Raw genomic sequence first — 24,937 nt, forward strand, 5'->3', positions numbered from 1 at the left:
TTACTATTTTTTTTAAACTTTATTTATTCATTCAAAGAACAAATAATATGACATATACAGCAATTAAACATGAACCTTTTTTTAGATATATAAAGAAAAAGAAAAGATCCCCCCTTCAGCCAACTCCTAAGGAGAGTCATAAAAAAAGAAAAAATATTAAAAAAGTTAAATATACATATTAAAATCTAATCAATATAAATTGAAATGTAAATATTCTGAGTATAACGACCACATTAATAGAAAAATTATAATTATCATGTGAAACATACATAATTTTTCCATTATTAAACAATATTTCATCTCATTATGCCATCTATTAATATCAATCATATTTGTATCTTTCCACATACTAGCCATACATTTTTTCGCTACGGATAAAGCTAAATATACAAAAGCAAGCTAAAACTTATCTAATCCCAAGTCTTTCAGAGGTTGCAAACTACCCAATAAAAATACTGTTGGATCTAAAACTATTTTAATCTTATACAGATATTCTAAAAACGATTGAATTTTCTTGCAAAAGGATTGTATATATACACATGACCAAACAGCATGAAAAAAAGTTCCAACCATATCACCACATCTAAAACACAAATTTGATTCATTAAAACCATATTTTTTTAATTTTTCAGGTGTCAAATATAATTGATGTAAAAAATTGTAATTAATCATTGCATAACGTGCATTTATCAATCTAGTTACACTATCATAACAAATATCTAACCAATCCTCTTCAGAAAAAGTAAAACCAATATCCGCTTCCCATTTAATTTTAGATCTATCCCAACCCTTTTTATCCACACCATCCTGTAATATTTGATACATAAATGAAATATAACCCTTCTCTGGTACCTTCATAAGAGAAGTCTCAATTTTAGTCATTTTAGGTAAAATCATATCTCTACCAAACATACATTTTACCAAAGATCGAATTTGATAATAAAGAAATAAAGAATTCTTATCAATACCAAAATCTTCCCTCATCTGATTAAAAGATAAAAACTTACACTCTTTAAAACAATCTCCCAAATTTTCCACACCTTTAAATCTCCAATACAATAAACTTTGATTATGTATTGAAAAAGAAATGTTTATTATAGTTAAAGACAATAATTTACCCCTATCATTTTATTTTTCTTTATCCATAACTTCATTAAATGTTTTAATATAGGCACATTATTTGTAACAAATTCATATCCACCTAAACAAAAATTGATGTATTTCAAATTCAGAAATACTTGCCATCTCGATTTTAGCCCAACTAGGAGGCCGTACCAAATCCATCAATGAACTGATAAATTTAAGTTGGGATACCTCATAATAATAATTTTGAAAATGTGGTAAACGTAATCCCCCTAACTCATATTTCCTACCAAAATTACTATTGACACAAAATCAACTAATCCCTTTCACAATAGATAACCTTTCATTTAGAGAATGGGAGAGAAAAGGGATTAAAAGAATAGAAAATTGTTTTTTGGGAAATAATTTATTATCATTTGAACAAATGAAGTACAAATATGGAATAACTCACGGTACAATGCATACCACCAACTGAGAACCTACTTAAAGGACAAATTGGGAAGCAGGCTGAGGTTACCAGAAAGAAGCAGCTTTGAATACGTGATTACAGACACAATGATAATTAAAAGATTTATTACAAACATGTACATCAAGCTGCAAGAGAAAGAAAATGATGAAATTGGCTGTAAACCCAAACGAAAGTTGGAACAAGATCTAAACATAAAGATAAAAAATGAATTATGGGAAAAGCTATGCTCCGGAACTATGAAAAATACAATAAACACGAGGTTACGCATGATACAATAGAATTGATTACACAGGCTATATACCACGCCCCAAAAGTTAAATAAATGGGACCCAACAGTATCAGATAGATGTTTTCGCTGTAAGAAGGAAATGGGAACAACAGTACATGCAATTTGGGCACGTGAGAAAGTGGAAAAGTTTTGGGAAGATCTAAATCAGGTATTAACTAAAATCACAAAAAGCAACATACCAAAAAATCCAGAGAACTTTCTTCTCAGTAATACAAGAAGTAAAGAATTAGGCCTCGAACTGGATTTATTATGATAGCCTTAGCTGTATCAAAAAAATGTATAATGTTAACTTGGAAATCAGAAGAGAGCCTGAGAGTACAGCCATGGTACATAGAAATGAATAAATGTATTCCATTGGAAAAAATAACGTATAATTTAAAAAATAAAGTCACATTATTTGAACAAACCCCTAAAATGATAGAATGAGAAGAAGACCAAATGAACTGACCCAGTGTGTAACAGTAGATGACATAATTTTCTTGTTTATTTTCATTGTGTGATGACATTGTTTAATGGGTTTATTGTATTGTATATGTTGAACGATTAATTTGTTTGTAGGGGGGTGGGAAGGAGGGAGGGGGGAAAAAGGGGAGAAAATGACACTGTATATTCAAGAGGGAAATGTTTTTGTGTATTTTGATTAATATGGTTCATAGTGTGAAAAATTAAAAAAATAAATAAAAAAGGCTCCAGCAATCCCCTCTCATCACATGGATATATCCCATTAGGACTGAGGGACATCTACCTAGACCTAGAACTACCACCTTCTTGATTTCAAAATGCTTTAAAAAAATTACACTGCTCTCTCTATGCTCCATATTCTTGTCCATTGTGAATTCCAAAGCAAAGTACTTACGTAGCAACTTGCCCACTTCCCCTGACTCTAAACACAAATTCCCTCCTTTGTCCTTGAGTAGTCCTACCCTATCCCCAGTTATCCTCGTTTTTAATGCAAGTATAGCGATTCTCTTTAATTCTTCTCCCAAGACATTTACTGGCCCATTTTGATCCTCCTAATGTGCTGTTTGAACTCTTTTCTCCTATTTTTATATTCCCCCAAGGAATACATACGCTTCCTTTTCCTTTTGGCTAAATTTGTAACCTCTTTCATCATCAGTTTTCTTACCTTCCCATCCCTGCTCTTCTTCCTTAATCGAACATGGCGATCCTGGACTCTTACATGTCAGATGTGAGATCAGTTGGTTCTTAAACAACTCTCACATGTCAAATAAATGTTCGTCCAAGTTTAGATGCTTAATGACATTTGAGACAAGTTTCTATCACTACTTCAGAGTGCCCCGTCTGTACTCCTCCCTTGGACCTAGAAAAGCTAGATAATTTAAGGCCCGGAAAGTGGACAGTACATACCTGACAACCTCCTTTTTTAAAAATCTCTTTTTAGTCTAGTCTTGAACTATCTTGTTTTCTTGCTCTCTAACCTTTTTCTATTTTTATTACTTTTTCCTCAAGGGGAGTGGAGTGGAGGGGAGGTACGGTTAATTAGTTATACATTTATCTTTGGTTGGTTGAGTTGCTGTCTTAAATTTTTTTTTTAAATTATAGTTATACATTCAATAGCTATTAATGGATGCATATTACTATTTTTTCGGAAACTTATTCTGTCCCTTGGACTGTTTGACTTGAAAATTTGTAAAATTAAAAAAGATTCCAACACTAAGCACCAATTATAAAGATGGAGCTTAATCTATATTCCTAGCAAATCTATATGGTTGAACCTTTGAGCCATATTAAAACAAGACCTTTCTTACTGTAGTTGAAGAGCTGGCTAGGTAATGTCACTCACAGAATGGAAAGACTCATGGATAAGAGGCAGGTCAGCTCAAGTTTAAACCTGCTGATGTGTTCCAAAGTACTACTTGCACGACTGAATCTTTCAGAGTATCAACTTCCTTATTGAATGTGGATGTCATTTAAATGTATACTGATTTTACCCTTATTCAATGACCAGATAAATAGATCTTACAGAAGGGTCATGGGATCTAACCAACACGAGGGATCTGTGATTATTTTCTAACCCAGAAGCAAAACGCTCACTCTGGTGCCTGTATTGCCGTGGATAAATGGTATCCTCACAGCAACTGAAGGAATGGATATAATTTGTACATAATGTGTAGCAGTTTCACTCAACAAAATTTTTAAAAATCAACATGAACAGAACATTTTAAACTTTTTAAATAAAGAAACCAAGTAAATTATTTATGAGGAAACAAGTGGTAATTTTTGGAGAAGAGCTTTTGATACCTTTGTATAGTTTCTCTTTCATGTTTCATTTTGATTCTTTTATGTTATTATTTTAACTTACTTCCACAACACTTTTATACACTCTAATAACAGGTCATAATATTTCACTGCATTATTTTACTTTCTCTAAAGATAACAAACAAGGTTAATCTCGAGGTAGCTGAACTCTTCTGTTACTTATACTATTCGAGCAATTTTCTTCTGCGCTTATTTTTAATGGAAAATCAACGTAAAAAGGATTTTGAATAATCTGGCCTTATTCCTACGATGGAACTGAATCATATTTCTAATTAAAAGAAAGGTCAAGACTCGATATATAATGTAAATCAGTATTGAGTTTCAGCAACAAACTATATTGTTGTGTTTAAACCGCTGAAGCAGGATGTGAATCTACAATCCCTGTGGCGACCAGTTAACCAAGCTGGTCACTTAAAGTGACAAATGGGGAGAGGCGAGATGAAGAAGAATATATTTTATTAATTCCCAACCCATTTGCTGCAAGTGATTTTCTCTAACAGCAATTTCATTAGAACTTAACCTCCCCCAATTTAAAAACCGGTTGCATTATGTATTTTATCAGTTTCCCATTTCTGGATATCTGTCATTCAATAAATGAACTTTCTGAGTTACTCCATTAGATTTCAGACTGCACCATATTACAGTATCAGTATGGCCTATTCTACTTTAAAACATTAGTATTTAACACTTCATTAATCTGTACATTGAATACTTCAAAACTGAAGACACTTGATTAGATTTACTAAGTGCAGCAATGACAGTCCCTTATAAAACCTGTAAAGATAGCAGAATGGAAACTATTACCCTGCGGCAAGGAATGATACAGGAGTTATTCTAATAATTGTGCAGACCAGCCCATCTCAATATGAAACATTCTTTGGAAGAAGTCTTGCCCAAGTATCTTCTTAAGAGAGGAAATCCTTTTATAAGTACATCAATGCTATTATCAGGAGTCTGGTGACTCTGGGGGGACTCTCTTTTGCTTCTCTTTCTCGGACTGAAAGTCTGACTGCAAGAAATGTAAGAGGCGCTTAGGCAATTTCTGCTGGTGGCAAATCTGTCTGCCTTGCAGCAGGCAAAAAGAAATTTCATGTATTATCTCTATGATAATAAATTTAATCTTGAATCTTAAACATGATCTGCTGAAGGAATTCAATAGGTCAAACAGCATCAGGGGAGAGAAAGAATTTGCAATGTTTTAGGACAGAACCCTTCATCGAAACTAAGAATTCAGAGGTATTCTGAATTCTGGTATAATGAGGATAAGGTGCAACAGGTTGGATAGGATCCTGGAGAGGATTGGTGAATCAGGAAAGGATGAAGGATGACAGAACCATAGTTAGAACCTCCCCAACATCAGCAGTCTGAGTCTTATGGCTTCATTTCTTTACAAGCAAGCCTACTTCCTTTGCTTAATTTTCATATTGGAAAAGGTCAGCCGTATCATCGTCCATCCATTCACTCATTTCTGTCAGGATCACATCCAGTGCCTGTTCAATATAAACAGAGGGCAATCATCATTAATTTAATGGTGCCTGACTGGAAAACTCACTGGAAGTAATGGGCTGCATTACAGTCTAGATTCCTCACTCTCAATAACCCTTCTGAATTTTGAAGAACATTTTCAGTAAAAAAGATTGAAAATGTCAGAGGGGAAAAACTGTAATTGCAACAATATTCCATTACCATTGTGTATTATCACCGCATAATAATGATGTAAAAAAATAACGATGGCACTGCCAGACTGCGGACTACTGTGGACTCAGGAGAGCGGTGGGTGAAGACACAGCGGGTGGTCCAAAGGTTTCAAGCCCAGTCCTAATGCCTGCGACTTTAGCAGGCTTTAAAAGGCCTGCTAAAGGAGTCAAAAGTGTTTGTAAGTAAAATCTTGCAACTGTGAGGTCTGTGCCCAAGATTGCAGTGCCTCTACTGGACAGCGGCCTTGAGGGATGGCAGACTCTGGAGGAGCAGCGGAACAGAGCAGGGCACCAAGAAAGGGGAGAATAAACCCGAATGTGAAGGAGAAGAATGGGAGATGGCCCTACAGGAGAGTGATCATGGCAGCGGACCAGCGAGGGTCTAAGTGGCTGAGGGACCCACACAGCCTGTGGGCGTCTTACAGTTAGGGGACCCACATGGGCTGCGTGTTGCTGAATACTGGTTCATGGGAACCAGATATTGATGCCAAGGTTCAAGAGGATGCTGAGGGCAAGAAGGACTCGGTTGCTGAAGGCTTCTTGATTGTGTCGGAGTTTGGATCTTGAGCTCGGACTGCCAATGAATCGAACAGGAATCTGTACAGCTGTAGATGCTGCAGGTATGCTGGAGGTTAATCCACAGACACTCAGTGTCCCTGAAGGGACTCTCTTTTGTTTCTCTTTCTCTCATTTAAGGGGCACTGGACAATACTAATGCTGACTCTTTGTCTGCCTTGTGGCAGGTTACAGTATATCACGTATGTTACATTTTTAATGTATTATTTCATGATAATAAAAGGAACCATATTTTATTGGTTGTTCATAACATTCATTAATGTGCATGCAAGATGGAACAATCCTTTAATTTGTCAAGCTTCCTCAAAGTTGATCAGTGTTGGAACTGAAATCGAGTCACGAGTAATTTATGGTGCATTGGAAAAGAGATAGAAGCACATTTTACAGTAAAACAGTTGGATTGTTCCTTAAACTGTTGTACCTGCTCCAGTAGTATTTGAGGACATTGTATAGAGCAGCCAGCTTGTGCTGGTAGTGAGTGTTTGAACAGAAATTGTTTCTTAAAATCCCCTGATCTGACAATTACAAGAATCACAAAAATTATTTTTTTAAAAATGAGAAAAAAATAATGATTTTATGTTGTGTTTGTAAAGTATCAGGTTCGGTGGGTTCACAGAGAGACAGGTCTGATGCAAGTGTTGCAATTAAAGGTAATTTTATTAAACACATGGGTGACAGAACAGGGGAAGACATCAAACTAATGATTCCCAAAGTGGGTGCTGCCACCCCACGGTAGGCAGTGAAAAGATCCAAGAGGGTGGTGAGGGAAAAAGGGGGTGATTAGGGAGCACTGAGATAAAAGGGGCCAGTCTGAACCTTCCGTCTTGTTGTTATTCAGTTTGTTGCAAAGTTTAATGAAAAAGCCACTGCAGAAATTTTTTTTAGCCAGAGTCGGGGTGGCAATAATGAGCAAAATAAACGGCGACAAGGATTCTCACGAGAGTTGGTCTCGGTGGTCACAATGTTGTACTGGTGTCACTACCCCCCCCTCTCAGCACCGCCACTATCCCCCCCCACCCTGTTCAATGCTATCACTAACCCCCCCCCCCCCCCGCTCAACGCTGCCACTACCCTTGGCGCTGCCATTAACCCTGGAGTGGCAGCCTCAAAAAGTTTGGGAACCACTGCATCAAATGATACTTAATTACTCTACTACTATATAACTATATACATATTGTTACAGACTCCAGAGGACCCCAAAATCCAGCAGCAATAGATATGCACCACGACACAAAGGGGTACTTAAACAAAAGTAGTTTTTAATTATAATTGAACAAGGAAACAGAATTGGACATTAACTTATTACTATCAACTTACTTAACCTACTTAATTCCCCCCCTCTAATACTAAGTGCAGGTGTGTGTAATGTAATTTAAGATTAGAAAAGTTCTTGAATCACAGTCCAATCTCACTGGTTGCTGGCAATTCTTGGACTGTGCACAGAAGTTAGCATTAACAAAGTTCACCAGGCTTTGGTGCTTAACAGGCAAAGGGTTACCACTCAGGAGGATTCTTGCTGATTTTCAGGACATCTGCAACTGATTCCTTCTCATTCAGTCTTGCTGACGAACTTGCCCCTTTCAGGGTTTTCCAGATGATCCTCTTTCTTTCAGGTCACCTTTCAGACAGACAGTCTTCTCTTTGATCAGACAGTCTTCCCAAAGTTTGCCAGCTTTGTCCTTCTGGAACTGATTTCTGTCTCCTCTCTCTCTGTTTTACACCCTCCCTCTCTGAGAGCAAAACTGTTCTCTCCCTGGCTGCAAAGATCACAGGCTCTTCCAGGCAAGCTGCTGCTGTTGCTACTTTGTTATATTTTTGCAAAAACCATTGTGCAAAAGTCCTGCAAATATTCTGTGTTTTATAATGTGTGTGTGCAAGCTGCTCTAGCGATTCCTCCCAAGTCACCTCTAAATACTCTGTCACAACATTCACATCAAACCTAGGATGGACTCTGATACCAGTAGCTGCCCATCTTCTACGAGACAAAAACGATAACAGTGCAAGCAGGCACATTGGGTACAAGGGACTCTGATATTGGTGGCTGCTTACCCTACTACACTCTCCCATACACATACACACTTAACAGACAAGGACTTTCAAACACACTCCTAATTCCCTGTACCAATGGAGATGCGGCTCTCTGCAAACACTGATCTATTGCAGTACTACGACTCAACTCAGTGTACTGCACACTTTGCCTGTGACTCCTCCAGCAATGGACACATTAGCAACCTGGCATGGACCAATGTCCAGGACCTGGGCCAAGAGGCAAGGAAAGAAACTCAATCAGGAACTCATTTCAGGACTCTTGCAGCACTTTATTGATTTTCTTTGTTTTCAATTCTTTTATCTTTCCATGCATCTATTGTTGATTATTTACTTTGGAAATTCACAGCACTAAACCAGAAAGAAGATGATAAATTATAAAATGCTGAAAATAGCAGGTCAGGCACCATCAAAGAGGATTGTAAGCTGTTTTTCAATTATCAAAGGACGATGGAGTTGTTCTAGTGAACCGGTGAGGACTCGAAAGGCCAACATGGCCTGTTTCGGCTCCGTAAATGATTATATGGCATGCATCGACCTTTATACTGTTTTGAGCTGGGCATCTGGCCAATGATATCACTGAGTAATTTAAATGATCCAATGGTAAGGTGTGCTCTACCTTGATTGGTATGTGATGTGACTTCCAAATAAGTTTCAGACAGGGAGGTCACGTGACCCTGCACAATATTCCAGAAAGGTTCCATTATTGTCACACAATACTACATTTAGAATGAAATTCTTTAAACTTCTATCTACTGTCAGGCAGAGAGTTGCCACTTTGCCCAATGCCCCTCACAGAAACCTGCAGCACTTGGTGTTCTTAGGCGGTCTCCCCTCCAAGTACTGACCAATCTTGTGCCTACTTAGCTTCCAAGATCAGACAATCCCAGTTGTATTCAGGCTATTAGGTGCTGTTAGGGAGGCCACGTGTTCCTCCACAATCCATATATAACATTTTATAGGAGGGATGAAGATGTAAAAACTCCAAAAGGAAATATTGGGAATCAGATGTAACAAAGTTGCACTCACCACATCTGTAAAGGCCTTAAAATGGTAATCCTTCAGAGCACAATTGTATAGACTGACGTTGAGGTATTGTCCTAAAAGGGTGTCAAGCATTGAACCTGAAAAAGGATGAGATATCTTTTCTCAGTCATCAACCAGCAAAAAAAATTCTGCGATAAAATAAATGAATCATTCTTTGCAAACTTGTTTGAGAATGCACCTCATTAGCTTGGTGATATCATTTTCAGATGACACAGGAAGTTGTGAATTCCTGCTTTATGACACAATCATAAACCAATTTGTATTTGTAACTGGAAATTTCCTTATTCCTAACACATCATCCCATCTTTTCTACACAATATTCCTTACAGTAATGTTTGAACTAGGAACTCTGCAAAGTGTCCTCAACAACTTACAATATGCAGCGCAAGGAAAGGTACTTCATGAGTTCTTGTATTTGTCTCCTCCTTGGCTGGGAAACCTTTGACAGCATAGTACAACAAACTCACCATGCAGATAGAAACTTGGAAAAGCCCAAAATTCTGCACTGCCACTCACTGGTCACTCAGTAGATTGTTGGTTGCTTAACCCAAGTGTTCTACTGTGAGTGGATGGAAGGAGAATAGAACTTACTGTCCAACACTCTGTCCAGTTCAGTCTCTTCAGGGAATGTTCTCTCTTCATTTCCCAAAGTCTTCAATGGAAGCTGCAGAAAAAACACGTTAATCAATCTCTGCCAGCAAATATTCTGACCTGCACAAAGATCTATGTTAGTTCGCAACGTCCGATTATGCTTGTAATTTTACAAAATAGTATCCATTGAGACATTCACCTCACATACAATCCCATCAAATCCAATATTAACATTTTCATAATTCTTAGTCAACATTTGCAATCAGTTGATATCAATAAATATCAGGTCCACTTATGTTACCTGAAGCTCCAAATGGATCTTGTAGGAGCTAAGAGAGGAGATAATATTCACTGCTTTGTTTAGACTTGCTTATCAGACTGTGTCAAGATTCAATTTATTGTCACGTAATAAAAAGTCTGCTGTAAGGCAGACAGATTTACCATCGACAGAAATTGCTTGAAGGGCCTCTTACAGTCAGAGAAAGAAAGTTCTCCCCAGAGTCACCCAGTGTCCAAGGATTTGCCTCCAGCACTCCTGCAGACTCCACAGCCACTCAGAGTCCAGTTCAAATAATCAGCCACCCGAGTTCCAGATCAGAACCACCAATATGATTAGGAACCCTTCAGTGCACTACTTGGCACCCTCTCGCATCCGGTTCCAATACCTAGTACCCATTCAAGCCAGTCTCCAGCAGTCTACTACCTGGTGCTACTCCCTGGACCACAGTCTCCAACACCCCATAGCCTGAATAGGTTCCTCTCCTCAAGTTATCAACAGCCCGCTGTTTGTGCGGGTCCTTCAGCCACAGAACCCCCAACGTTCACTGCCTTGGTCAATGTCCCATGGATCATCTCCTCTGCTTCTCCTTTCTTCTCCCCATTTTCTGGTGCCCTGGACCAGTCCTCCACTTCCCTGGAGTCTGCAATCCCTTGTAGCTGCTGCTGATCCTAGGCACTGCCATCTTGGGTGCAGATCCTGTGGTTGCAGGATTTTAAATAACACCATCGTCAGGTCGTTTAAAGCCTGAACGAAGTTGATGGCAGTCAGTCTGGGCGGTTGGACCCCATGGGAGTACTGTCTCTCCGCTCCCCATGGGTCCACACCAGCAGCACTCCCATTACAGCAGCTCTGACAGTGTCACCATTTTTCAAACTACGTCTCAATGATATATCTCCAAGATACCCACCCAGCTTATTTATAACATTCTCATTGCTCACTCAAACTTTGGCAAAATCAGCACTGGAATGGATCCTGACACTTGCACCTGAATTAAGGATGCATAGCTTAAAAACAGATTAAAGAAATCACCACAGTCCTGTAGTACTTCTTCAAAAGAATATTGCTCATGTGTAAGCCTTAACAGGAATTACCAGCCAGGTATTTAACTGCAGAAGGTCATCAATCACATCCAGAGGTCTTGATAAGCATGCGGTTATCTTTGTCAACAGAGATAACTAGTTGGTGTCTCCAACGTTTAATATTTCCCCTTCACAACAATGTCAATTTTATTACTTAAGATACTGCTCTAGTGCTATCCTTGAGTCTCTGCTTCCCCAGTAGGTTAGAAATTTTTACAGTGATCATAGTCTGAAGAGGGCACACAAAATTGTTGCGGATTCCTTCCACTCCTGTATCTCTTTCAGCTACTCCCGTCAGAAAATAGATACAGGAGTATCAGAGCTGGCACCACTAGGTTGAGAAACATCTTTTTCCCATGGGCAGCGAGAATGCTGAATGACAAAAGGAACTGCTTACACTAACCATCCTAGACTCTCATATTTACTAAACAATGTAGAATTATTTATTTCTATATAGGAGTTTGTCCTGCATAGGTATTGCTTGCCTGTATGACTGTATGTCTAGTTGAGTGTCTGCATGTTGTTTGCACTGAGGACCAGAGAATGCAGTTTCTTCAGGTTTTACTTGTGCAATCAGATGATAAAAAACTTGACATGACTTGAACATGACACAAGGGACAACAACCATCACCTGAAAAACTTACCTTTTCCACCTGCTGCTTATATACTTTAGTGGCACATTCACTTAATTGAAGCCGAAGAACATCTCTTATTTCCTCATCCAACACAACCGAAAGGATATTTTCCTCTAGTACCATCTCATTTACTGTTTCTTTCACCTGTGATGTTAATAAAAGGTTCAGTGACAAACATCTTTGAGTGCCCCGAGGCAGATATATAGAAGCATGAAATCTAGGCAACCATTCTTCACCAGCAACACTACATAAACAGCAATATAATGAATGGGTATTTTCACAATTTCTGAAGCATTGGTTAAGAAAAAAATATTGTCTAAAATGGTCGTCTTCAAGCAGTCTCAGAGGATTTAATCAGAATTTATTCAAACATGAGCTGACATTCTTGGCCAATTTTTTTGTACCAGAACCATGGGATCATTGAGCAGTGAAATTATTTTGATTGGATGATGAGCCAAAAACTTTGAAATACCATGCCACTACCAGTAAAAAGAGCAAAAGAGTTCCAGATATTTTTTTGCTCTCAACCAACATTATTGTTTTTAGCAAGTTCTTGCTGTGCACCTATTGGCTCCATCATTTCCACTATGGCAGCAGTGACTACATTTCAGATTCTATATCTATTGGAGCTTAACATCCATTTTTAAAGTACCATGCATCATTTTCCTAGCCATGATTCAGTTGGTAGTACTTGTAAATTTGTGTCAGAAGTTTGTTGGGTTCAAGACCCACTCTAGATGTGAGGACAAAACTGAAGGTTGATGTTTCAGAGCTGAGAGAGTGCTGTACAGACAGAGGGGTTTTTTTTGGTTTAAGACGAGACATTTAATTATGGAAATATTTAAAAAATCTCTAAGAGCAGCAGAAAAATCCCCAATGTTTATCCTTCGATTTATTATCACATTGTTGTTGGTGAGAGAATGCTGTGCACAAACTGGCTTTCAGGCTAAACTTTCTGCAGTCATGACAACAATTTAAGAATGTTTAATTGATTGTGATGTGCTTTGAAGTGCCCAAAATCAAAATAGGGAACATTTTCTTGCTTTATTTATCAATTCCAATAAATGGAAAACATTTTATCCATCTATTATTTTGACAGCATTATAGGAAAAGAGCATTTTTTTAAAAATATTGCTTAGTCGATGTTCATTAAGAGGAAATTTAACAAATGTCAAACTTCAATTTTACAGAGAATACTTCTCAATCTAATAATATTCTTCAAGGAGACCTACAATTTGTGGCACCATTGGCTCAATCGTCTCCATTATTAATTCATTGACGGTGGCAGTGGTCAGGTGAATGTTAAACTCCTCAAAAACATTTCTGATCATTTCTCTCATGAGGTCACTAATTTCTTCCTCCAAGAGTGTTTCTGATACTGATACAGCTGGTTGTTGGCTGATTGCACTCAGTTGTGAGGTTTGTCTGAAAAATACAATTGGCATTTTTAGAAATTTTATCAGAAAATCATACCACATGATATTAACAGAAGATTAGCAATTGGAGAGGAAAAACGCTGTGCACGTTGGAAGTCAGGAAAAAAATTGCTGAAATAACTTTGCAGATCAAGCTGTATCAATGGGAAGAGGAACAAAATCAAAAAGTCAAGGAAACTTGATCAGAATTGGAAAAGTAAGAACCATACTTTGCAAAAGGAAAGATGTATGGAGAAAACAGAAGAAATGTTTGTGATGGAATGCAGACCAACATTTAATGCTATCCCACAGTTGTCCTTGAAAAATAACTCTTTCAACTGGTTTGAACATGACAGCCATTACTCTCGATTACAGCATGAGGAAACAAGTATTTGGGAATATTTGAGTGATTGTTTAACAAATCACAAGAACGAATGTCCCTCTAAAAAGGCAAATCTGCACTAAAATATCAGGCTAGATAAAATGTCGTTACCTTTCAGCACGACCAAGGATTTATAATGAAATATATATGTTTACAATATATATTCACTGAATTTTGATTTTCCTGATTTTTTTGTTTTGTTTTCATTTCAGCATTTGCAGTTTTTTTTTGCCCTTCATCAAATAAACCTGATTACTAAGTGAGGATATCTAAAGTGTATTACACAGGTTTCTGATTTATGATTGCCCTAGTCATCCAAGAATCTTGTGGTTCTCGCAAGTCCTTCAGCCAATCTTCAAGCCTCAGGAAATGCTTTTCACTAAATGAACATTGGGATATTGCTGTAAGCAACTTCATGGTTTCCAGGATAAGAAAATGGTTCTTCAACAGTGAAATTTTACATGATGTAAAACTCTAATTTTAACTAAGAGGTCTAGTTGTTATCTATTGTTATATATATATTTAGAAGGATGAGAGGGGATCTGATTAAAGCACATAAGATTATTAAGGGATTGGACAAGCTAGAGGCAGGAAACATGTTCCCCATGTTTACATATGACTGGGAGCTAAATATTCCTGAATTTAGTTGCTTTAGGTGTGATAGAACTAGGGGGGGCAAGAGGGGGTGGGGTTGCACAACTTATTAGAGAAAATATTACAGCGGTGCTTAGGTGCGATGGAATAGAAGGCTCGTCCAGGGAGGCTATTAGGGTGGAATTGAGGAATGGGAAGGAAGTTACAATTATAGGGGTGTATTATAGACCTCCAAATGGGGAATGCGAATTAGAGGAACAAATTAGTAGGGAGATAGCAGATATTTGTAATAAGCACTGGGTAGTGATTGAGGGTGATCTTAATTTTCCGAATATTGATTGGGAAACACATTCCGTTAGAGTTTGTAAAATGTGTGCAGGATAGTTTTTTACATCAATACGTGGCGGTACCAACTAGAGAGGGAGCTGTGTTGGATTTGCTGTTGGGGAATGAGATGAGTTAGGTGACAGAGGTATGTGTGGGGGAGCACTTCGGGTCCAGTGATTATAGTGCCATTAGCTTCTTCAAGGTAATTATAGAAAAGGATAGGTCTGGGCCCAGATTTGAGTTTTTTGAGTGGGGAAAAGCTAGGTTTGAGGAGATGCGAAAGGATTTACAAGGGGTGGATTGGGACAATTTGTTTTCTGGGAAGGATGTAATAGAGAAATGGTGGGTCTTTTAAAGGAGAGATTATAAGAGTACAAAATCTTTATAAACCTGTTAGGTTGAAAGGTCAGGTCAAAAGTTTGAGAGAGCCATGGTTCTCAAGGGATATTGGAAACTTGGTTCGAATAAAGAGGGAGTACTACAATAAATATAAGAAAAAGGGAAAAAAGGAGATGTTTGGGTTCTATATTGAATGTAAAGAATCTTAAGAAAGAAATTAGAAAAGCTAAAACATCAGAGGTGGCTATAGCAAGCAGCGTGAAAATAAATCCAGAGGGTTTCTACAAATATGTAAATAGCAAAAGGAAAGTGAGAGATAAAATTGGTCTAACAGAGAATCAGAAAGGACAAATGTGTGTGGAGCCAAAAGAGATGGGGGAGGTCTTGAACAATTTCTTTTCCTCAGTATTTACTGAGGAGAAGGATATTGAACTATGCAAGGTAAAGGAAGCAAAGGGGATATATATGGAGACTATACTGATTAAGAAAGAGGTAGTACTGGAGCTTTTGAAACATATAAAGGTGGATAAGTCTCCAGGTCCTGACAGGATTTTCCCCAGGACCTTGAGAGTAGTGAGGAAATAGTGGAGGCTCTGACAGTGATTTTTCAAATGTTATTAGAGATGGGTATAGTGCCAGAGGATTGGCGTGTTGCGCATGTGGTTCCTTTGTTTAAAAAGGGTTCAAGGACCAAGCCTAGCAATTATCGGCCTGTAAGTTTGACGTCTGTGGTAGGTAAATTGATAGAAAGTGTTCTTAGAGATAGTATATATAAGTAAATGGAGGGACAGGGTCTGATCAGGGACACTCAACACAGATTTGTGCGTGGAAGGTTGTGTTTGACCAATCTTGTTGAATTTTTTGATGAGGTGATTAGGAATGTTGATGATGGTAGAGCAGTGGATGTTGTCTATATGGACTTCAGTAAGGCCTTCGATAAGGTTCCACATGGGAGGTTAGTTAGGAAGGCTAATTCCTTTGGTATTAATTCGGAGATAGTCCAATGGATTCAACAGTGGCTGGAAGGAAGGTGCCAGAGAATAGTAGTAGATAATTGTTTGTCAGGATGGAGGCCGGTGACAAGCGGTGTACTCAGGGTTCGGTATTGGGACCGTTGCTGTTTGTCATATATATTAATGATCTGGAGGATGGGGCGGTAGTAAATATGCAGATGATACTAAAATACGGGGAATTGTGGATGATGAAGAGGGTTTTCAAAGATTGCAGAAGGATTTAAACTGCTTAGAGGAGCGGGCAGAAAGATGGCAGATGGAGTTTAATGCTGATAAGTATGAGGTGCTTCATTTTGGAAAGAATAATCAAAGCAAGACTTATGTGGTAAATGGGACGGCATTGAAGAATGCAGTGGAGCAGGAAGATCTAGGAATAGCGGTGCATTGTTCCCTGAAGGTAGGGGCGCATGTGGATAGGGTGGTGAAGAAGGCCTTTAGTATGCTTGTCTATATAAATCAGTGCATAGAATATAGGAGTTGGGAAGAAATGATGAAACTGTTCAAGGCATTGGTGAGGCCAAATTTAGAGTATTGTGTACAGTTCTGGTCACTGATTTATAGGAAGGATATTAACAAGATAGAGAGAGTGCAGAGAAGATTTACAAAAATGTTGCCTGGGTTTCAGCATCTGGAATACAAGGAAAGATTGAGCAAATTAGGTCTTTATTCCTTGGAACGTTGAAGGCTGAGAGGGGATTTGATAGAGGTGTTTAAGATAATGAGAGGGATAGATAGAGTTGATGTGGAAAGACTTTTCCCATTGAGAGTAGGAGAGATGGATACAAGAGGTCATGGGTTGAGAGTTGACGGGCAAAGGTTTAGGAGTGACATGAGGGGGGAACTTCTTTACTCAGTGTTTGGTTACTTTGTGGAATGGGCTTCCAGGAAAGGTGATGGAGGCAGGGTCAATTTTGTCATTTAAGAAAGAGTTGGGTAAGTACATGGATGGGAGGGAGATGGAGGGATATGGGCAGAGTGCTGGTAAATGGGCTTAGAGGAGGGTACTTGGATCAGTGCGGACTAGAAGGGCCAAATTGGCCCGTTTCCGTGCTGTAATTGTTATATGGTTATATGATATGGGAGAAGGCAGGAGCGGGGTACTCATTGTGGATGATCAGCCATAATCACAGTGAATGGCGGTGCTGGCTTGAAGAGCTGAATGGTCTACTCCTGCACCTATTGTCTTATTGCATATCATCCTTTTATAATACAATATAATTTTAATAATGATAGATCCACAATTATTTAAAGTGGATTTTTATTTCCTCTACCTGTCATTGTGCAGTGGAGGAATCACTTCCCAGTGCCCCCGTCGAAGATCAGCAAACGATTGATTAGGAATTGCATTGGATGTCACCAACAACCTAGAATAGTGAATGTGCACAAAGGAGAAAATAATTACCAAGCTAATTATGGTAAAATTAAAAACAATATCAACTCATCTCAAATAAAAATAACAATGTAAATTTTTGCAATGCAATTTAGCCTGTATATTCCTCCATGACTCTTTTATTGAACAGGAAAACATAAGGAAAACATTAAGCTACTCTGCACTATTCAGTGGAAATGGTAATTGGGATACCTTCTATTCCACAAAGAATCCTTGAATTATGTTAATAGCATTGTAATGAGATGGAAGTAATGAGTTTGAAGTCTATTTCAACTTTCAGGTGAACTGTGTTTTGCTGGGGCCTTATTCAATAACTCATGCTGAAATCAATTTTTTTTTTGTCATGATCTCAGAACTATTCCTAAATCAGTCATGGCAACTGCCCACTAACCTACCCCCCAACTACTATATCCTTTATCTACCCATGAACAATAAACTCTTAAAACAAACTGCTGTAGGAACTCAGCAGATCAAGCAGCATCTATAGAGGTAAAGGATGGTTGTCATTTTGGGCTGAGACCCATATGCCACTCATGCCACCACAGATGCTAGTCAATCTGTCAAGTTTCTCCACCAATCTGGTTTTTTTTTGTCCCCGATTCTAGCATTTGCAATTTCATGCATCTCCAATATAAACTAGTTTGAGGGACAGTACTGAATAGTTCTATTTCAAAGAATGATTAAAAGAATCATATCCAGAATTTAAATTTTCTTGCCATTTCTGAATCTAAAGAATTTTAAATTCAAACTCACTAGCAGCTTCAATTTCAACTACCCAAAAACAGAATCATGATTAGAGTACATTTATTTGGTTTTAGCAAGATTATGAGGTGAGCTTTTTAAATTGACAAATTGATTTGACAGAATAGAGAGAAATTGTTTCACTCCAGATCAAAAGTTGAAATAAAGAAACACATATTCTACACAAAGCTGCGAAAACATGGACTTATGAACACTCCCTCAAAAAGCTGTGTGTTTAGAATCACTTGAAATTTTCAGTTAAGAGTGCATGGATTTTGTGTAAAATTCAGATTTATTGTCAAAGTACACATACAACCCTGAGACTATTTTTCCTGCAGCTGAGGTATAATTACCACTGATTGGTAGTGCAAAATACTGTATTTAAGATATGTATACAGGTAGACAGATAAAGAAATCTAAACAAACTGTGCAATACAGAGAGAAAGACCATCAATAAAGTGCAAAAGGAAGAATCCTTAAATGAGCCTCTGAATGAGTTTTTTGTTGAATCTGATGGTGGAAGGGTAGCAGCTGTTTCTGAACCTGGTGGTGCATACTTTGTGGTACCTAATCCATTTTCCTGATGGCAGCAGTGAGGACAGAGTGTGCGTTATGTGGATCCTTGGTAATTGCTGCTGCTCTCTGATGGCAGCATTCCCTGTAGATGTTCTCGACGGTGGGGAGGGTTTTGCCTGTGATGTCTTACGCTGCATCCACTACCTTTTAGCATGGCTTTCCACTCAGGGGTATTGGTCTACCCATACCAGACAGTGATGCATCCAGTCAGCAACCTTTCCACCGCACATGTGGAGATATTTGCTTGGTTTTCAATGTCATACCAAACCTCCGCAAACTCCTGAGGAAGTAGACGCGCTGATATGCTTTCTTCATGATGATCTCAGTGTGTTGGGTCCAGGAAAGATCCTGTGAGATATTGACTCCCAGGAACTTACAATTTGCTCACCCTCTCCATCTCTGATTTCTCAGTGATCACTGGATCATACACCTTTGGTTTTCCCTTCCTGGTCAATAATCACCTTCTTTTAGTTTTGGTGACATTGAGTGTGAGGTGGTTGTTGGTGCACCATTCAGCTAAGTTTTTAATTTCCCTCCTGTATGCTGACTCTCCGTCGCTTTTTATACAGGCCAATATCCCGCAGTATCATCAGTAAATTTGTAAATTGTGTTGTGGAACATTGTGAGCCACATAGTCATAGGTGTATAGTGAATAGAGCAGGGGGCTGCATACCTGATGGAGATTGTAGAGGAGAGGTTCTTACCAGTCCTCACTGATTATGCTCTGATGGTGAGGAAATTCAGGATCCAATTGCACAGTGGGGTATTGAGACCAAGGTCCTGGAGTTCTCTGATGAATTTTGAGGGGATGATAGTGTTAAATGCCAAACTGTAGATGATAAAGAGCATCCTGATTAATGTATCCTTGATGTTGCAGGGCCATGTGTCAAGCAGTGAGATGGCATCCAGTGTAGACCTGTTGCTATGCTAGGCAAAGTTGAACATATTAAAAACCACACCAAAATGCTGGAGAAACTCAGCCAGTCTTTTCAGTGTCCATAAAAAGCAACTCTATATTGCAGGTCTGAGCCCTTCATCAAGGAATAAGCAGAATGAGTCAGAAGTAGGAAATCTCAGGAGGGAGGAATCTCAGGAAATCTCAGGGGGAAGAATCCAGACCAACAAATAGTGTTAATTGGGCATGATAAGGGACGAGGCAAGAATTTATCATGTTTGTGCGAAAGGAGACAGGGAAAAGGAAGAGAGACAAAGCTGGGGGAAGAAGTGAGGGAGGTGGTTTAACAAAAGCCAAAGTGGTCGATATTAATGCCATCTGATTGGAGGGTGCACAGTCAGAAGATGAGGTGTTGCTCCTCCATTTTGCAGGTGGTCTCAGTCTGGCAGTACATGACACTATGGACAGATGTGTTAGCAAGGGAATGAGATGGGGAACTGAAATGGGTGGCCACTGATAGATCAACGGTATTGCGGCGGATCTAATGATCTGGTATGGAAGATCTCATCCTAGGAGCAGATGCGATCTCAGAAGACAAACTCTCAGCAGACATCTTATACAAACACACCAACTCCCACAAATTCCTTGACTGCACCTCTTCCCACCCTGCCCCCTGTAAGGATTCCATTCCATTCTCTTACCTCACCCCTTATCATATCCAATTATCACCTTGTGTTGGTCTGAATTACTCCCCTGGCCGCCATTGTCCGAATTTTGAGATTTTCTGCTTCTGGCTCATTCTTCTTATTCCTTGAAGAAGGGCTCAGGCCTGAAACATCAGCAATATATATTTGCTTTTTATGGATGCTGAAAAGACCAGCTGAGTTACTCCAGATTTTCAGTGTTTGTTTTTTACTGCAGACTTTCATGTTTCATTCAAATTGGAACGTATCCATGTTGTTACTCAGACAGGAGCTGATATGCTTCAACATTAGCCTTTCAAAACACCATCACTGTGGATGTGAGAGCCACTGGTCGATAAGGCAAGTTACTACACTTTTCTTGGCCTGTTTGAAACACAGTACTACGCCCAGCCGGAGGGAGATGTTGATGATATCTGTGAATTAATTGGCAAATTAGTCAACACAGGTTCTTAATACTTGGCCGTGTACTGCTTTCCTCAGATTCACTCTCCTGAAGACAGTCTGCATGCCATCCTCAGATACGGACAGGAGATCATCAGGGGACAAGGGGGTGCGCAGTAGTGGTACTTCCTTATTTTTGAGGTCAAATCAAGTGTTCATCTGGGAGTGAAGCTTTGCTGTCTCCTACTGCAAAGTAGCAATTTATGTCATTTACACCTTGCCACAGCTGTCATGTATTCTTCCTTGCTTCCATTTTTACAGAATGAACAAGGGACATTCAGCCAATATGTATGAAAGGATCTGAGGTACATATCAGTAATTATCTACATGATTGGAAAAACATGATCAAGAATCTTTGAAATAAGCATACCTGGGCAAGCTGGATGGGGAGTACACCTTCTGCCTGTAATGATGACTCTTTGAATGGGCACGTTGATGAACATCACTATCCACAGGGTTATCCCATCCTGTCCAAGTAACAAGGCCAAGCTGTCGTCGAATGTGATTAAAACTACAAAGGAATATAGAGTGCCATTAGGGACTGATAGAGTAATAAAGTAAACCACCAGGTTCAGGTACAGCTCCTACCCCTCCACCATCACATTCCTCAACAACAACTCATTTAAGGACTCTTAATTGTGCACTTTATTGATTTTTAAAATTCTCTCTATATTGCAGTCAGTTTCTTTACATTTGTTATATGTTTACAGTTCTTTATTTACTTACATGTATTCACTGAGTACAGTTTATTTTTTGCAGTACCATTAAGTCAAAATTCTGCCTCGCCAGCAGAAAAAAGAATCTCAGGGAAGTATGTGATGTCATGTATGTACTCTGACAATAAATCTGAAATCTAAATGGTTAGAGCTTGGAAAAAGACAACTTAGCCTTTTGAGCCTGTAACAATTGTATGTAAGAGCAATCCAGCTAGTCCACTCTCCTGTTTTCTCCCCACCCAGCAAATTCTCTATGTGAATGTTTATTTAGCTACAATTGAATTAGGTTCCATTATCACCCATAGCAGTACATTCCAAATCTTAACCAGTGAACAAATAAATGTTTCCTCTTGTTACCTTGGGTTCTTTTGCTGATCACTTTATTCAATGTCTAGCAGTTTTTGACTCCTCCATCAATGTGAACTCTTTCTTTCTAACTTCTCTGTTTATGCTTTCTTGATTCTTCATACCTTTGTCGGCATACCTCACAATCTTTGTTTCAAGAGAAAAATCCAGGTTTCTCCAATCTATTCACATTTTTGAAGTCACTCATTTCTGGAATAATTGTAGTTTCTCTCTTCTGCACATCTTGAAACCTTTTGGACACAATATTCCACAGTGACCGAGCCAATGTTTAATACCCATTGTGGGACCTTGCTGTGCACATATTAGCTGTTGTGTCCACACAATACAAAACAGAATAAATTTTAAAAAGTTGGCTGTAAAGTATCTTGGGAGATTTTGAGGTTGTGAGAGATTAGGATTTGGAATGTATAAATTGATAAAATGGTGGGTATTCTAAAGATAAGTAGGCAATATAAGAAGAAAAATGGTATCGCTATGTGGAAAGAAAATCTAACAAGAAAAGAGTTACTTTTTTAAAGAGTAGGCATAGCCTTAAATAAGTCTGATGACTTCCTGTACGGTACAGCACAAAAAAAGTCCTTTCAATGAATCTCTGCAGCGTTAATTTACGTGACAGAAAATATAATGATAAAGGATAGTGAATTCTAAAGACTAAAGGAAAAACACATTTTGAAGTGAGCCATAACTAGCAGCGGGCAGTAGAGGGTTCAGCTTGAACTAAATGCCTGCCCCTCTTCTGAAAACCAAAGTGCTCACTGGCATTTTTGAGGGTCTCTGGAAATGGTTGGCTCCCCAAGGGTTTGACAGTATCAACAGAGATTTGTCTTTTGTGTGAATTTGTCATTTGTAATATGTTTTGTAAGAATAGCCTGAATTGTAGACTAATGTAGTACGTGTAACTTTTGAATGATGAATAAAGGAGCAGTACTGATTTACCACCAAAAATGCAAAAACAAAATGAGCCATACCTTATCATTCCTTCCAAGAAGATTACTAACACAACTTTAATCAATTAATTATAAAATAGATTCCTCTTGAACATTATGTGAGAGAGATGACTCAGACTGAATTAACAGCAAGTTGTACCAAGTAAACAAAGAATTTTTTCAAAATGATATGAAGATCTATTTGTAAACATTTTCTTTTATTTTTAATCAGGCATTCATATTGTTTTGGAGATGAAAAAATAATATTGTTATGAAATTTACCAAGTTCCCTTCTGCAGAAATCAGTCAGTTGCTTTGCAACAACAATCAAGTGTTGGGAAAAGAATTCCAAAAAGGACAAACTATCAGGTGGTCAAGTTAAAGGCCATGAACAACACAAGCACCAAAAGAGGTGGCGGGTTGGGCCCAAAATATAAATGTGCTTGCAACACTAAAAGCAATAAAATGAAAAGATCACAAAGAGATGTAATTTTTAAAAAGTTATTTTTGTATTAAGTGCAGAGATGATGAAAATCAGAGCCAGAGAACAATGTATTCTCATCTTTCATCTTGCCTTAGGGTCAAAAATCTTGACTACATCTGCAATGCCACTGACAAGCAAGGTTATGATGCTTCAATATCCCATCAAAATGCCTTTAAATATTTCACTAATTACAAAAGATTTTCAATTTGTGGGATGATGGCCTTGCAATCTTTCCATCACAGCTTGGTTCCAGTCAAATCCTGATGAAACACAACAGATATACTGTAGCATAACGTAATACAATAAAGTTATTCTTTCATTGTTAATCAGCTTGCATTTCATATCGAGTTGATCCTGGCTGCCTCAGTGCCTCCTTGGTCACCTGACCTCTCTTGCTCCAATCAGCTTCTGGCTCTATGAGCTAAGCAGTTTTGAGTTCTCATTTTTAGATAGTAACTATACAATTAGATTGAATAAAGCAGCCACCGAGTTTTTCCATCCTTACAACATATAGTATTTGTAATTTTAGCAACGAAACATACAATACGACTCTTCTCATTACCTGTTCTGCAAGTCACCCCATGTTTTCTCAGTTTTATAAGTTGCCATGAGTCAAGATTTCAGAGTTGAAACAAAATCAGATGAACTGAATGAAGGACAGTAGACAGCATGGAGTGCACTTGCTAAAACCATCATTTTGGGCGGGACCCCACCGTTTGACTGATCTTCATTTGTGATGTGGCACTTTCTTGAAACAAAGCACACTCTGTCAAGCGATTGATTAAGGTTTAGCGGTTCCAGGATCCTATCCTTGCTGCAATGTTCATCTTGCGCAATAAACTTCAAAGCAAGATGATATGATCAGTTTAAACCCACACCAATCAGCAAAGCACCGTTAATATGGTCAAACATCCTTAGTCGCTTCACGGTCATGCAATCGGATGGACCGTGGTCTTCAACGCACCTCGCTCCAATTCCTGCCCTTCGGCCCAAAGCGACTGCCTCGCTCAGTAAAAGGCCGTGGCCGCTCTGTCCAATGCAACAGCGTTGAGAAGAACTGTTAAATAATCAATATATTCATTGTCGAGGTGCGTCCGCTGGCAACGGGAATCTATCTCTCCTCTTTCTCTTTGGTTTCACCGAAAGCCCTTCCGCCCCGTTCCCTCGGGCGGCCTCCCGTTACCATGGCGACGCCCTCTCTTCCCCCGGTTTCCCGGCAACCCTCCACGGTCCGAGTTCCCGTCTCTTTTCCTTCTGATGCTATTTCCCCCCCCCCCCCCCCCCCCCCGGGTTCCTTTCTGGGTTGAAAGGTTTTTTTTAAAAAAATCAATACAAACTCTTAAGATACCTGGATGAGGGGGTCTAGACCAAGACATTGGTTATCTTTGCTGGATAAAGTACTAGCCGAGTTTCTCCGGCAATCTTATCATTTTGGGGTGTTTCTTTTTTCCTTCCTATTTGTAAGATCTTTGCAGGGTTCATCAACTAAATTCCCAATCTCTTAGATTGTCTTGGAGCCTTTGGAAATTAAATATTAATTTGCAATACGCCCTTGT

The 24,937-nt window shown here is 38.7% G+C and overlaps 1 protein-coding gene across 2 annotated transcripts; it reads right to left on the reverse strand.

The window, feature by feature from the left end:
• Positions 1–24,629, reverse strand: LOC138741093 (uncharacterized). Of its 2 annotated transcripts, none has more exons than XM_069894628.1 (8): positions 23,944–24,629; positions 21,260–21,400; positions 17,414–17,506; positions 13,305–13,497; positions 12,082–12,216; positions 10,079–10,151; positions 9,470–9,564; positions 1–5,611 (listed from the first exon to the last, which is right to left on the reverse strand). In XM_069894628.1, the coding sequence occupies exons 1-8, from the start codon at positions 23,988–23,990 to the stop codon at positions 5,534–5,536; spliced, it is 855 nt and encodes a 284-aa protein (XP_069750729.1). In that variant the 5' UTR covers positions 23,991–24,629; the 3' UTR covers positions 1–5,533. The 2 variants fall into 2 exon arrangements, with proteins under 2 accessions (XP_069750729.1, XP_069750730.1); XM_069894629.1 differs by lacking the exon at positions 1–5,611 and adding an exon at positions 7,706–8,791.
• Between the last annotated feature and the right edge of the window lie 308 nt (positions 24,630–24,937).

This window comes from Narcine bancroftii, chromosome 8 (assembly GCF_036971445.1).
Source record: "Narcine bancroftii isolate sNarBan1 chromosome 8, sNarBan1.hap1, whole genome shotgun sequence".
In the NCBI taxonomy this organism is placed as follows: domain Eukaryota; kingdom Metazoa; phylum Chordata; class Chondrichthyes; order Torpediniformes; family Narcinidae; genus Narcine; species Narcine bancroftii.